Source organism: Scyliorhinus canicula, chromosome 23 (assembly GCF_902713615.1).
Source record: "Scyliorhinus canicula chromosome 23, sScyCan1.1, whole genome shotgun sequence".
NCBI lineage: Eukaryota > Metazoa > Chordata > Chondrichthyes > Carcharhiniformes > Scyliorhinidae > Scyliorhinus > Scyliorhinus canicula.
The window spans coordinates 24,055,803-24,071,181 of record NC_052168.1 but is presented as its reverse complement, the minus strand read 5'-3'; the positions used below and the strand labels follow the sequence as shown (position 1 = coordinate 24,071,181).

Below are 15,379 nucleotides of genomic sequence, written 5' to 3'. Positions count from 1 at the left end.
GCTGCCTCACGGCGCCGAGGTCCCAGGTTCGATCCCGGCTCTGGGTCACTGTCCGTGTGGAGTTTGCACATTCTCCCCGTGTCTGCTTGGGTTTCGCCCCCACAAACCAAAAGATGTGCAGGGTAGGTGGATTGGCCACGCTAAATTGCCTTAATTGGAAAAAATGAATTGGGTACTCTAAATTTATAAAACAATAAATAAAATAAAGGCCCACCCGCACCCAGTCCTTCCAAACAGACCAACATAATAGACCCCCAAACAAAGGGAAACAAATGCTAAAATTTTACCCCAATATCCCAAAACTATTTCCTCCTGACCACAACATGAAGAAAAACAAAAAACAAGCTCAGTTCCCAGTCCTTCAACCTTCCAAAATCCCTCCGCCTCCTCCGCAATATCGATGTAATAGTCCCTGGCATTGTGTGTTACTCTTAACTTCGCCATGTAGACCATCCCAACCCACACATTACTCTTGTACAATGCTGCCTTCGCCCGACCAAAGGCCGCCCACCGTCTTGCCAGCTTCGCTGTGAGATTTTGGTATATACGAATACCACTGCCTTCCCACTTCACCTCTCGATTCAGCTCGTCAACTCAGCACTTTCTCCTCCATCTGGTAGCTGGGAAAGCAGATTGTCACAGCTCTTGGTGGTTCATTCAGCTTCAGCCGGAGCGACCAATGGGCCCTCTCCAGCTCAGAGAGGGAGGGGTCCTCCTCCTCCCGCAACAATTTGCCGAACATCGGGGGCAGCACGGTAGCATAGTGGTTAGCACAAATGCTTCACAGCTCCAGGGTCCCAGGTTCAATTCCTGGCTTGGGTCACTGTCTGTGTGGAGTCTGCACGTTCTCCCCGTGTCTGCGTGGGTTTCCACCGGGTGCTCCGGTTTCCTTCCACAGTCCAAAGATGTGCAGGTTAGGTGGATTGGCCATGCTAAATTGCCTTTAGGGTCCAAATTGCCCTTAGTGTTGGGTGGGGTTACTGGGTTATGGGGATAGGGTGGAGCTAGGGTGCTCTTTCCAAGAGCCGGTGCAGACTCGATGGGCCGAATGGCCTCCTTCTGCACTGTAAATTCGATGAAATCTCTACAAAGTACACTGTCGGCCTCTGGCCCTCCATCCCCACAGTCCCACAATCTGCAGATTCTGCAGCCGTGACCTGTTCTCCAGTTCCTCCACTTTGGCTCTCCGCTCTTTATTACTCTCCTATACCTTCCACAGCTCCTCTCCAATCGAGGTGAGCTGGTCACTGTGCCTCAACAATATCTCCGCCAACCCCTTCAACACCTCTCCCCGTTCCCGCAGCATCGTCAATGTCATTCCGAGAGCCTCCTTTATTAGGGCCAGCGAATCATCCACCAACTCGATAAGCAAGGCCATCATCTCCTTCCGATGCTAAAAAAAAATGCTTGGTGAACTGCCATTCAAACTCCACTGTCATCACATCAAGCAGCTTGTCCACTGTGATGGGCGCAGCCCCACTCGGTGAGCTTGCTCCCATCATCTTCCCTCCCACAGAACTTCGCATCGAACCCGAGCTCTCAGGCGGACTATCGCTCGCACCTTTTTGACCCATCCTTTTCTTCTGGGTTTTTGAAAGCCTTTAGTGGCCGCAACTTTCCTGGAGATCAATCATCTTAAACTTCCCCCCAAATCTGGGTGAATAGCGCCAATAATCGGAAGCTCCAGCAGGAACCACCCAATGTGAGACCTCCACCTACATGTCGCCACTGGAAGTCCTCCTGTACACTGCCTTTTAGGTTGTCCCCTTCCTGAGGGCTGCACGGTGGCACAGTAGTTAGCACTGCTGTCTCATGGCGCCGAGGTCTAGGTTCGATCCCGGGTTGGATTCTCCAAAAATGGGCTGTCACGTGGCGTTTCACCCTTTACTTTCGTTCAGAAAGTCCTGAGCGATTCTCCGACCTACAGGGGGCTGGCGGCTACTCCTCACAGCTCTGGCTGTGTATATGGGGCCGGCACTTCCGGCCGGGAGTCCGTGCTTGCGCACAGCGGCGGTCTGCAACAGCCATGCCATGCTCAGTGACGGACTCGGGTCACGGACCATCATCCAAAATGTAGGCCGCCCCCACCCCCTCCGCAGATCCCTGCCGCCCGATCGCTCCCCTGGCCATCCATGAGGCCCCCCCCCCCCCGGTGATCAATCCCCCCCCCCTGCCCCCCACCAGGGCGGCCGCGGACTGAGCCCATATCCGCCACCCGAGGTTCCCGACAGCCGATACATGGTTAGAACCATGCCGTCGGGAACTCTGCCTGCAAGCAATTCTCCGGTCTCCGGAGAATCACATCAGCGGCGCCAGTCCCGATTTCCTTATAAACGGCCATTCTCCGCCCCCACGCCGAACGCAATTTCGGCGCGGGCTGTGGAGAATCCAGCCGCCCAGCTCTGGGTCACTGTCTGTGTGGCATTTGCACAGTCATAGTTTCATAGAATTTACAGTGCAGAAGGAGGCCACTCGGCCCATCGAGTCTGCACCGGCTCTTGGAAAGAGCACCCTACCCAAGGTCAACACCTCCACCCTATTCCCATAACCCAGTAACCCCATCCAATACTAAGGGCAATTTTGGACACTAAGGGCAATTTATCACGGCCAATCCACCTAACCCGCACATCTTTGGACATTCTCCCCGTGTATGCGTAGGTTTCGCCCCCACAACCCAAAGATGTGCAGGGTAGGTGGATTGGCCACGCTAAATTGCCCCTTAATTGGAAAAAATGAATTGGGTACTCAAAATTTACCAAAAAAACTGTTCCCTTCCTGAGGTTGGTATGTTGGCGTGAATTAGCTGGCTCATGGCCACCTCTATTCCCAAAGCGGAGACCTCACTGGGCTCCTCACCTTGAAGCTGCCCAAGTGACAGCATCCTTTCTGGAGCAGCTCCATTCATTGCAATGGGAATGACAATGGTTTTGTATACATGGGCTAGCCTACGTCTGAGATTCCCCACTCGTTGAGTTCAAGGATTTGGCCTCAGCACTGTGGACAAATGCAAACCTCTTGGCTCGACCTTTCCTCCATTGATGAAGGGACAGTCAGAGGGATAAAGCCACTCTGGCTCCAGTGGTTTGTCTCTGAGCAACACTGATGAAGGTTTAGGATTAGCCAGCCATTGGCTCGGGGTGAAACTCGTGCTGTCACGAATTACACTTTACCTCAACTGTCAGGGCGTAAGGAAATGTAAGCCGTATGTATGGACTGATGTGTTGGGTAAGCTGGGTCTGCGAGGACTGCGTTTACTGCAGCAGTGAGAGAGACAGGCTTCCAACACTTGAAGAAATGCAACTCAGAGAATTTACAGTGCAGAAGGAGGCCATTCGGCCCATCAAGTCTGCACCGGCTCTTGGAAAGAGCACCCTACCCAAGGTCAACACCTCCACCCTATCCCATAACCCAGTAGCCCTACCCTAAACCCTACACTAAAGGCAATTTTGGGCACTAAGGGCAATTTATCACGGCCAATCCACCTACCCTGCACATCTTTGGACTGTGGGAGGAAACCGGAGCACCCAGAGGAAACCCACACACAAACGGGGAGAATATGCAGACTCCGCACAGACAGTGACCCAAGCCGGAATTGAACCTGGGACCCTGGAGCTGTGAAGCAATTGTGCTAACCACTATGCTGCCGGGCTGCCCTCAAAACTCAATTTTATTGAACTCTTAACTATCATACATGCTTTAACTGTGGGTTGACACTATGCTGAGTTGACTGGAGACATGAGGCTATGAGGCTAACCTGACCAGACTATCTTACTACCACATGGTGTGTGTTCTAGTTGCTGCTCACGAGCTCTGACTGTCTCAGAGGCTGGATCCCAAGAGAGCGGGAAAACTGGTTCCCTCTGGCTTTATAGTGGCCGTGTCCTGTCTGGTGATTGGCTGCTGTGTTCTGTGTGTTCACTGGTCATCCTGTGTGTCAATCACTGCCTGTCTGTACACCATCATATACCTGGATGTATATTATGACATGGACGTTGGGGGGGAAGCGGAAGGAAAGAAGGAAGAGAATGGAGGGAGAGAGGAGGGAAAGAGAAGAGAGGGTTGTAAAAGAGGAATAGTATTACATTCATTATTACTTCCATTGATCAAGTTAAACCAGCAGGTCATGGACACAGATGAGTGGAATTTGCTGGGGTACAATGCCCTTCCCTGGGCAACAATACTTGATGTTAAAAGCAGAAAATGGAAGATCACATTTCTACATTTGATCCTGAAGCAGAAAATACAAATCAAGGGCTGCAGGAATGGTGTAGGAGGGAGGGCTTCAGGTATTTGGATAATTGGAGCGCATTCTGGGGAAGGTGGGACCTGTACAAGCAGGACGGGTTGCATCTGAACCAGAGGGGCACCAATATCCTGGGGGGGAGGTTTTCAAGTAGTCTTTGGGAGGGTTTAAGCTAATTTGGCTGGGGAATGGGAACTGGATTTGTAGTCCAGCAACTAAGGAAGCCGATATTCAGGACGCCAAAGCGTGTAGTGACGCAGTGGGGAAGATAACACTGACAAAGGAGAGTACTTGCAGGCAAGGAGATGGGTTGAAGTGTGTATACTTCAACGCAAGAAGCATCAGGAATAAGGTGGGTGAACTTAAGGCATGGATCGGTACTTGGGACTACGATGTGGTGGCCATCACGGAAACTTGGATAGGAGAGGGGCAGAAATGGTTGTTGGAGGCCCCTGGTTATAGATGTTTCAACAAGATTAGGGAGGATGGTAAAAGAGGTGGGGGGGGGGGGTGGCATTGTTAATTAGAGATAATATAACAGCTGCAGAAAGGCAGTTCGAGGAGGATCTGCCTACTGAGGTAGTATGGGTTGAAGTCAGAAATAGGAAAGGAGCAGTCACCTTGTTGGGAGTTTTCTATAGGCCCCCAATAGCAGCAGAGATGTGGAGGAACAGATTGGGAAACAGTTTTTGGAAAGGTGCAGAAGTCACAGGGTAGTAGTCATGGGTGACTTCAACTTCCCAAACATTGAGTGGAAACTCTTTAGATCAAATAGTTTGGATGGGGTGGTGTTTGTGAAGTGTGTCCAGGAAGCTTTTCTAACACAGTATGTAGATTGTCCGACCAGAGGGGAGGCCATATTGGATTTAGTACTTGGTAATGAACCAGGGCAGGTGATAGATTTGTTAGTGGGGGAGCATTTTGGAGATAGTGACCACAATTCTGTGACTTTCACTTTAGTAATGGAGAGGGATAGGTGTGTGCAACAGGGCAAGGTTTACAATTGGGGGAAGGGTAAATACAATGCTGTCAGACAGGAATTGAAGTGCATAAGTTGGGAACATAGGCTGTCAGGGAAGGACACAAGTGAAATGTGGAACTTGTTCAAGGAACAGGTACTGTGTGTTTTTGATATGTATGTCCCTGTCAGGCAGCGAAGAGATGGTCGAGTGAGGGAACCATGGTTGACAAGAGAGGTTAAATGTCTTGTTAATAGGAAGAAGGAGACTTATGTAAGGCTGAGGAAACAAGGTTCAGACAGGGCGCTGGAGGGATACAAGATAGCCAGGAGGGAACTGAAGAAAGGGATTAGGAGAGCTAAGAGAGGGCATGAAAAATCTTTAGCGAGTAGGATCAAGGAAAACCCCAAGGCCTTTTACACATATGTGAGAAATATGAGAATGACTAGAGCGAGGGTAGGACAGTACCGATCAAGGATAGTAGCGGGAGATTGTGTATTGAGCCTAAAGAGATAGGAGAGGTCTTGAACAAGTATTTTTCTTCAGTATTTACAAACGAGAGGGGCCATATTGTTGGAGAGGACAGCGTGAAGCAGACTGATAAGCTTGAGGAGATACTTGTTAGGAAGGAAGATGTGTTGGGAGTTTTGAAAAACTTGAGGATAGACAAGTCCCCCGGGCCTGACGGGATATATCCAAGGATTCTATGGGAAGCAAAAAATGAAATTGCAGAGCCATTGGCAATGATTTTTCCGTCCTCGCTGTCAACAGAGGTGGTACCAGGGGATTGGAGAGTGGTGAATGCCGTGCCCCTCTTCAAAAAAGGGAATAGGGATAACCCTGGGAATTACAGGCCAGTTAGTCTTACTTCGGTGGTAGGCAAAGTAATGGAAAGGTTACTGAGGGATAGGATTTCTGAGCATCTGGAAAGACATTGCTTGATTAGGGATAGTCAGCACGGATTTGTGAGGGGTAGGTCTTGCCTTACAAGTCTTATTGACTTCTTTGAGGAGGTGACCAAGCATGTGGATGAAGGTAAAGCAGTGGATGTAGTGTACATGGATTTTAGTAAGGCATTTGATAAGGTTCCCCATGGTAGGCTTATGCAGAAAGTAAGGAGGCATGGGATAGTGGGAAATTTGGCCAGTTGGATAACGAACTGGCTAACCGATAGAAGACAGAGAGTGATGGTGGATGGCAAATATTCAGCCTGGAGCCCAGTTACCAGTGGCGTACCGCAGGGATCAGTTCTGGGTCCTCTGCTGTTTGTGATTTTCATTAATGACTTGGATGAGGGAGTTGAAGGGTGGGTCAGTAAATTTGCAGATGATACGAAGATTGGTGGAGTTGTGGATAGTGAGGAGGGCTGTTGTCGGCTTCAAAGAGACATAGATAGAATGCAGAGCTGGGCTGAGAAGTGGCAGATGGAGATATACCACATCCATCGGCTCCCCGTTATCTACTGCACTGGTAATGTCCTCAAAAAATTCCACTAAATTAGTTAGGCACGACCTGCCCTTTATGAACCCATGCTGCGTCTGCCCAATGGGACAATTTCTATCCAGATGCCTCGCAGTTTCTTCCTTGATGATAGATTCCAGCATCTTCCCTACTACCGAAGTTAAGCTCACTGGCCTATAATTACCCGCTTTCTGCCTACCTCCTTTTTTAAACAGTGGCGTCACGTTTGCTAATTTCCAATCCACCGGGACCACCCCAAGCGGGGTTCAAGCGGCTATTGGATAGGTACATGGATTAGGGTAAAATTATGGCGTCTAGATTAATTTGTTCTTAAGGGCAGCACAGTAGCATTGTGGTTAGCACAATTGATTCACAGCTCCATGGTCCCATGTTCGATTTCGGCTTGGGTCACTGTCTGTGCGGAGTCTGCACGTCCTCCCCGTGTGTGCGTGGGTTTCCTCCGGGTGCTCCGGTCTCCTCCCACAGTCCAAAGATGTGCAGGTTGGGGGGATTGGCCATGATAAATTGCCCTTAGTGTCCAAAATTCTATGATTAACCTAGGAAAAAAGTTTGGCACAACATCGTGGGCCGAAGGGCCTGTTCTGTGCTGTATTTCTCTTTAAAAAGGGGGTAAAATCAAGCATTTCCATCGAAGAAAGGAAGGTAACGATAGTTGTGAGGTGAAGGGTAAGGGAGGGAGGTGGAGAGATGAGGGATGAGGGTTGGAGAGGGGAGGGAGAGAGAGAAGGAAGAGGAGTGGGGAAGGGGAGGGAGAGATGGAGGTAGGAGAGAAGGCAGAGGGGGGGATACAACAATATCTCCATGTTTTTCAAAGCAATGTCAATTTTTCCTGGGTAAACCTTCAGCAAAGCAAATTTACAAATGTTTTTCTTCCCAGGTGAATGCTGAGTAAAATGACGCAGCCAATCAGGGAGCCACTTCAGAGGAGGAAGTCACTTGGGCCCATGTCTCCAAATGCTGCCAAGAGATTGTATCGTAACCTATCCTTCAGGTTAAAGGGTGGCTCGAGCTCAGATGAGAGCTGCCTCATCAAAAAAATAGAGAAAGAAAGAAGCAAGAAATCGTCAGCCCTGGTACGGATTCATAGTTGGACTCTGATCATCAACAGTTTATTGAACTTACACAGAAACATGAAAAATGGGAACAGGAGGCGGCCATTCAGCCCTTTGAGCCTGCTCTGCCATTCACTATGACCATGGCTGATCAGCCAACTCAATAGCCTAATCCTGCCTCCCCACACCCCAAATCCTTTGATACCCTTTGCCCCAGGTGCTTGACACCTTATTTAAGAAGGGAGGTAATTCTGAGAGTAAATCCCGCTTTAAATAATTGACATGCTTGGTAGCATCATTATCCAAAAAATTTGTTCTGAAGGTCGCTATGAACTGGAAGAAAGCTCGATCGAACACAAAGTATTTATAATACTAAAATAGGTCATTCGGCCCCACATGTTCACACATGTATTTATGGTCCACGTGAGCATATGTATTGACATATACTCCAACATTCCCGATCAGGGATGTGGAGTGTGTAGCACTGACAATGGGAAAGATAACTCTACCACTGTAAGGCCCAGACCATACTCAATTACCATGGTAACCAGTGAAAGGAACTACACAAACACAAGAGCAATTGATCTTTCCAGAACAATACTGTGAGACAAGTAGCAACCTAATCACAATATAAATACTGAGGAGGTCAAAATCCTGCATTGTAATAACCCAGCAATAATAATTACCCTGCAAAGTTCAGTGTAATACTGTTACATTGCACAACAGCAGGACTCGGGGAGCACACTAACATCAGATGAGGGTCACAGTAAAATTGCACAACGCCGAGTCACATGGTAAAAAAGGCTCAAAATGTGGCTCGAGATGATGGTCAAGAATTTGCACCATCACCATTCAGCTCGAGAGAATAGGTCTGCTATTGTTACCATAGAGACCAGTCACAGCTGGGTGCTCCAAACATATCTCGTGTCAATCCACATCAATTCGATGGTGACAGAGGAAGATGAGCAGCACTGTAAATAAATCTAATTTTTGAAATTAAATTGCGCGAAAGCAAGAACTATATGGTCGATTAAATATCGGTGATGACGGAGAGGGAACTGTGTGGGTCAGTGTGTGTCAGTGATGGAGAGGGAACTGTGTGGGTCAGTGTGTGTCAGTGATGGAGCAGAGGGAACTGTGTGGGTCAGTGTGTGTCAGTGATGGAGAGGTAACTGTGTGGGTCAGTGTGTGTCAGTGAGGGAGAGGGAACTGTGTGGGTCAGTGTGTGTCAGTGATGGAGAGGGAACTGTGTGGGTCAGTGTGTGTCAGTGATGGAGAGGGAACTGTGTGGGTCAGTGTGTGTCAGTGATGGAGCAGAGGGAACTGTGTGGGTCAGTGTGTGTCAGTGATGGAGAGGGAACTGTGTGGGTCAGTGTGTGTCAGTGATGGAGCAGAGGGAACTGTGTGGGTCAGTGTGTATCAGTGATGGAGAGGGAACTGTGTGGGTCAGTGTGTGTCAGTGATGGAGAGGGAACTGTGTGGGTCAGTGTGTGTCAGTGATGGAGCAGAGGGAACTGTGTGGGTCAGTGTGTGTCAGTGATGGAGAGGGAACTGTGTGGGTCAGTGTGTGTCAGTGATGGAGAGGGAACTGTGTGGGTCAGTGTGTGTCAGTGATGCAGCAGAGGGAACTGTGTGGGTCAGTGTGTGTCAGTGATGGAGAGGGAACTGTGTGGGTCAGTGTGTGTCAGTGATGGAGAGGGAACTGTGTGGGTCAGTGTGTGTCAGTGATGGAGAGGGAACTGTGTGGGTCAGTGTGTGTCAGTGATGGAGAGGGAACTGTGTGGGTCAGTGTGTGTCAGTGATGGAGAGGGAACTGTGTGGGTCAGTGTGTGTCAGTGATGGAGCAGAGGGAACTGTGTGGGTCAGTGTGTATCAGTGATGGAGAGGGAACTGTGTGGGTCAGTGTGTGTCAGTGATGGAGAGGGAACTGTGTGGGTCAGTGTGTGTCAGTGATGGAGCAGAGGGAACTGTGTGGGTCAGTGTGTGTCAGTGATGGAGAGGGAACTGTGTGGGTCAGTGTGTGTCAGTGATGGAGAGGGAACTGTGTGGGTCAGTGTGTGTCAGTGATGGAGCAGAGGGAACTGTGTGGGTCAGTGTGTGTCAGTGATGGAGAGGGAACTGTGTGGGTCAGTGTGTGTCAGTGATGGAGAGGGAACTGTGTGGGTCAGTGTGTATCAGTGATGGAAGGGAACTGTGTGGGTCAGTGTGTGTCAGTGATGGAGAGGGAACTGTGTGGGTCAGTGTGTGTCAGTGATGGAGAGGGAACTGTGTGGGTCAGTGTGTGTCAGTGATGGAGCAGAGGGAACTGTGTGGGTCAGTGTGTGTCAGTGATGGAAGGGAACTGTGTGGGTCAGTGTGTGTCAGTGATGGAGAGGGAACTCTGTGGGTCAGTGTGTGTCAGTGATGGAGCAGAGGGAACTGTGTGGGTCAGTGTGTGTCAGTGATGGAGAGGGAACTGTGTGGGTCAGTGTGTATCAGTGATGGAGAGGGAACTGTGTGGGTCAGTGTGTATCAGTGATGGAGAGGGAACTGTGTGGGTCAGTGTGTGTCAGTGATGGAAGGGAACTGTGTGGGTCAGTGTGTGTCAGTGATGGAGAGGGAACTGTGTGGGTCAGTGTGTGTCAGTGATGGAGCAGAGGGAACTGTGTGGGTCAGTGTGTGTCAGTGATGGAGAGGGAACTGTGTGGGTCAGTGTGTGTCAGTGATGGAGAGGGAACTGTGTGGGTCAGTGTGTGTCAGTGATGGAGCAGATGGAACTGTGTGGGTCAGTGTGTATCAGTGATGGAGAGGGAACTGTGTGGGTCAGTGTGTATCAGTGATGGAGCAGAGGGAACTGTGTGGGTCAGTGTGTATCAGTGATGGCGAGGGAACTGTGTGGGTCAGTATGTATCAGTGATGGAGCAGAGGGAACTGTGTGGGTCAGTGTGTGTCAGTGATGGAGCAGAGGGAACTGTGTGGGTCAGTGTGTGTCCGTGATGGAGAGGGAACTGTGTCGGTCAGTGTGTGTCAGTGATGGACAGGGAACTGTGTGGGTCAGTGTGTGTCAGTGATGGAGAGGGTACTGTGCGCGTCAGTGTGTGTCAGTGATGGAGAGGGAACTGTGTGGGTCAGTGTGTGTCAGTGATGGAGCAGAGGGAACAGTGTGGGTCAGTGTGTGTCATTGATGGAGAGGGAACTGTGTGGGTCAGTGTGTGTCGGTGATGGACAGTTGAACTGTGTGGGTCAGTGTGTGTCGGTGATGGAGAGGGAACTGTGTGGGTCAGTGTGTGTCAGTGATGGAGAGGGAACTGTGTGGGTCAGTGTGTGTCAGTGATGGAGAGGGAACTGTGTGGGTCAGTGTGTGTCAGTGACGGAGAGGGAACTGTGTGGGTCAGTGTGTGTCAGTGATGGAGAGGGAACTGTATGGGTCAGTGTGTGTCAGTGATGGAGAGGGAACTGTGTGGGTCAGTGTATGTCAGTGATGGAGAGGGAACTGTGTGGGTCAGTGTGTGTCAGTGATGGAGAGGGAACTGTGTGGGTCAGTGTGTATCAGTGATGGAGAGGGAACTGTGTGGGTCAGTGTATGTCAGTGATGGAGAGGGAACTGTGTGGGTCAGTGTGTGTCAGTGATGGAGAGGGAACTGTGTGGGTCAGTGTGTATCAGTGATGGAGAGGGAACTGTGTGGGTCAGTGTGTGTCAGTGATGGAGAGGGAACTGTGTGGGTCAGTGTGTATCAGTGATGGAGAGGGAACTGTGTGGGTCAGTGTGTGTCAGTGATGGAGCAGATGGAACTGTGTGGGTCAGTGTGTATCAGTGATGGAGAGGGAACTGTGTGGGTCAGTGTGTGTCAGTGATGGAGCAGAGGGAACTGTGTGGGTCAGTGTGTGTCAGTGATGGAGAGGGAACTGTGTGGGTCAGTGTGTGTCAGTGATGGAGCAGAGGGAACTGTGTGGGTCAGTGTGTGTCAGTGATGGATAGGGAACTGTGTGGGTCAGTGTGTGTCAGTGATGGAGCAGAGGGAACTGTGTGGGTCAGTGTGTGTCAGTGAAGGAGCAGAGGGAACTGTGTGGGTCAGTGTGTGTCAGTGATGGAGAGGGAACTGCGTGGGTCAGTGTGTGTCAGTGATGGAGCAGAGGGAACTGTGTGGGTCAGTGTGTGTCCGTGATGGAGAGGGAACTGTGTCGGTCAGTGTGTGTCAGTGAGGGAGAGGGAACTGTGTGGGTCAGTGTGTGTCAGTGATGGAGAGGGAACTGTGTGGGTCAGTGTGTGTCAGTGATGGAGAGGGAACTGTGTGGGTCAGTGTGTGTCGGTGATGGACAGGGAACTGTGTGGGTCAGTGTGTGTCGGTGATGGAGAGGGAACTGTGTGGGTCAGTGTGTGTCAGTGATGGAGAGGGAACTGTGTGGGTCAGTGTATGTCAGTGATGGAGAGGGAACTGTGTGGGTCAGTGTGTGTCAGTGATGGAGAGGGAACTGTGTGGGTCAGTGTGTATCAGTGATGGAGAGGGAACTGTGTGGGTCAGTGTGTGTCAGTGATGGAGCAGAGGGAACTGTGTGGGTCAGTGTGTGTCAGTGATGGAGAGGGAACTGTGTGGGTCAGTGTGTATCAGTGATGGAGAGGGAACTGTGTGGGTCAGTGTATGTCAGTGATGGAGAAGGAACTGTGTGGGTCAGTGTGTGTCAGTGATGGAGCAGAGGGAACTGTGTGGGTCAGTGTGTGTCAGTGATGGAGAGGGAACTGTGTGGGTCAGTGTGTATCAGTGATGGAGAGGGAACTGTGTGGGTCAGTGTGTGTCAGTGATGGAGAGGGAACTGTGTGGGTCAGTGTGTGTCAATGATGGAGAGGGAACTGTGTGGGTCAGTGTGTATCAGTGATGGAGTGGGAACTGTGTGGGTCAGTGTGTGTCAGTGATGGAGAGGGAACTGTGTGGGTCAGTGTGTATCAGTGATGGAGAGGGAACTGTGTGGGTCAGTGTGTATCAGTGATGGAGAGGGAACTGTGTGGGTCAGTGTGTGTCAGTGATGGAGCAGAGGGGACTGTGGGTCAGTGTGTGTCAGTGATGGAGCAGAGGGAACTGTGTGGGTCAGTGTGTATCAGTGATGGAGAGGGAACTGTGTGGGTCAGTGTGTGTCAGTGATGGAGAGGGAACTGTGTGGGTCAGTGTGTGTCGGTGATGGAGCAGAGGTAATTGTGTGGGTCAGTGTGTGTCAGTGATGGAGAGGGAACTGTGTGGGTCAGTGTGTGTCAGTGATGGAGAGGGAACTGTGGGTCAGTGTGTGTCAGTGATGGAGCAGAGGGAATTCTTTGTGATTGGGTTGGGATATTTCAAAAATGCTTAATTTAGTGACTTGAATAGTTCATTTCCAATATTTCCAATACTAGGGGCAGCAGGGTAGCATGGTGGTTAGCATAAAATGCTTCACAGCTCCAGGGTCCCAGGTTCGATTCCCGGCTGGGTCACTGTCTGTGTGGAGTCTGCACGTCCTCCCCGTGTGTGCGCGTGGGTTTCCTCCGGGTGCTCCGGTTTCCTCCCACAGTCCAAAGATGTGCGGGTTAGGTGGATTGGCCATGCTAAATTGCCCGTAGTGTCCTAATAAAAGTAAGGTTAAGGGGGGGGTTGTTGGGTTACGGGTATAGGGTGGATACGTGGGTTTGAGTAGGGTGAGTCGGCACAACATTGAGGGCCGAAGGGCCTGTTCTGTGCTGTACTGTTCTATGTTCTATTGCCAGACCTTTTGTGACACTGATTTTTGCCTAATTCTGGGATCTAATGCTGGAGGGAGGAGTTAGAGTTGTTGTTGCAAAGTACATGCACCATTCTTAGATTGTCTTAGATGGCAAGATTGTGAGTGTTAACTGAGTGACACGAAAGTTGCAGTTTTGTTGTGACCTGGGAAAGTTGAAAGGTAAGGGATTGTGATTCACTGCAGCACACACACACAAAATCATGTGTGTGGGACCCGGGGTGCACCTGCCAGCCCCCATGTTTATGCCCCAGCTCATTCAACATGGAGTCTGAATTGGAGTCTGGGCCAGGTTGGTTTGGGGAACTGTGTTCAACAGGTACGTCTGTGAGAGTCAAAGCCATCAATTTGTTGAGAGGATGTTTCCTCCCTTGGGGAAGTGTTGGATTGGGGGGCACAGTTTAAAGATAATGCCCCCCCCCCCCCCCCCCCCGCGCCCCCACTCCCACTCCCTTTGAGGAGGAATTCCTTCTCAAAGGATCATTGGTCTTTGGAATTCTCTTCCCTGAAGAGCTGTGAAAGTTGGACCAATTAATAGGGCAGCACGGTAGCACAAGGGCAGCACGGTAGCATTGTGGATAGCACAATAGCTTCACAGCTACAGGGTCCCAGGTTCGATTCCAGCTTGGGTCACTGTCTGTGCGGAGTCTGCACATCCTCCCCGTTTGTGCGTGGGTTTCCTCCGGGTGCTCCGGTTTCCTCCCACAGTCCAAAGACGTGCAGGTTAGGTGGTGTGGCCATGCTAAATTGCCCTTAGTATCCAAAAACATTGAGGAGGGTTTTTGAGTTATGGGGATAGGGTGGAAGTGAGGGCTTAAGTGGATCGGTGCAGACTCGATGGGCCGAATGGCCTCCTACTGCACTGTATGTTCTATGTAATCTATGTAATATATTCAAAGTTGAGCCAGACAGATTTCCGGTCGACAAGGGAGTTAAGGGTTATGGGGGAGGCAGACGGGAAATTGGCCACAATCAAATCAGCCATGATCTTAATGAATGCCGAAGCAGGATCTGGTGGCTAAGTAATCTATTCCTGCTACCATTTCTAATTGTCTTATCTTATAATGTTATTATACCTTCTGAAATTAAGAATTTGTTAAATTTGGCTTTGAATAAGCTCGAAATCGGAATACCAAAGGATGTCTCTCAGAAACACAAAAAGGTTTTCTGCCTTTATATGTGTCTTTTAAATTCTAGAATATTCATTATGATTCGATCTTTGATGCTGTGGAACACGAAGACCTCGACGCGGTTCAGCGGATACTGGGCCAAGCAGGCACCCAGGACGATCTGAATGAGGTTACCAGCAATGGACTGGTGCCTCTGGATATCGCTGTCCTGACCAACAATATCTCAATGGCGAGCCTCTTAATGAATGCCGGCGCCAGGGATAACCATCAGTGTGAGTACTGACTGCCGGAGGCTTCACTGCAATTTTCTTGTTCTCACTTTCTTTTGTCTGAGGTGGAGGCTCGCCCAGAATCTGCTGCAGTCCCAAGCGGATAACTTCTGCTGTTCCTACCAATAGATTGAGCATTCCTTTATCGTCAAGAATTGGCAAACTCTCATTCCCTTAACCAATATTTCGCATTTTTGGGCAAGGGATGCTATTTTATCCTTAACGTCGCTGCACATGAACCTAGTTGGATTGGGGAGGGGGGGGGGGGGGGGGGGGGGGGGGGGGGGGGGGTACAGGAAGAAGTTATAACAGGTCAATCCCATTTGAAATTAAATTAAAATGGAAGCTCCCTACAAACCAGGAAGACCCCACTGTTGATCCCTGGCTTGTGCAGAGTCAACTGATCTCTCCTCGGACAGTGGGAGGTTTAAGGGTTAGGGTTAGGTTGCACATCGGTTGACCTAAGTAAAGCAGGGGAGAATTCAGCCAGGATGCCCACTTCTGATTGTGATCCGATGAA

The 15,379-nt window shown here is 50.1% G+C and overlaps 1 protein-coding gene across 8 annotated transcripts in view; it reads left to right on the top strand.

Annotated features, from left to right (window-relative positions):
• Positions 1–15,379, top strand: part of LOC119956443 (ankyrin repeat and fibronectin type-III domain-containing protein 1-like) — a 320,281-nt gene that overhangs the window by 204,282 nt on the left and 100,620 nt on the right. For 6 of the 8 annotated variants that reach the window (XM_038783684.1, XM_038783685.1, XM_038783680.1 and 3 more), the window contains 2 exons: positions 7,562–7,757; positions 14,658–14,862. In XM_038783684.1, coding sequence (XP_038639612.1) covers positions 7,566–7,757; positions 14,658–14,862 — 397 coding nt within the window. In that variant the 5' untranslated portion in view covers positions 7,562–7,565. Of the gene's footprint in view, positions 1–7,561; positions 7,758–8,661; positions 8,710–14,657; positions 14,863–15,379 lie in introns of those variants that run through there. The other 2 variants (XM_038783686.1, XM_038783687.1) reach the window with 2 other exon arrangements.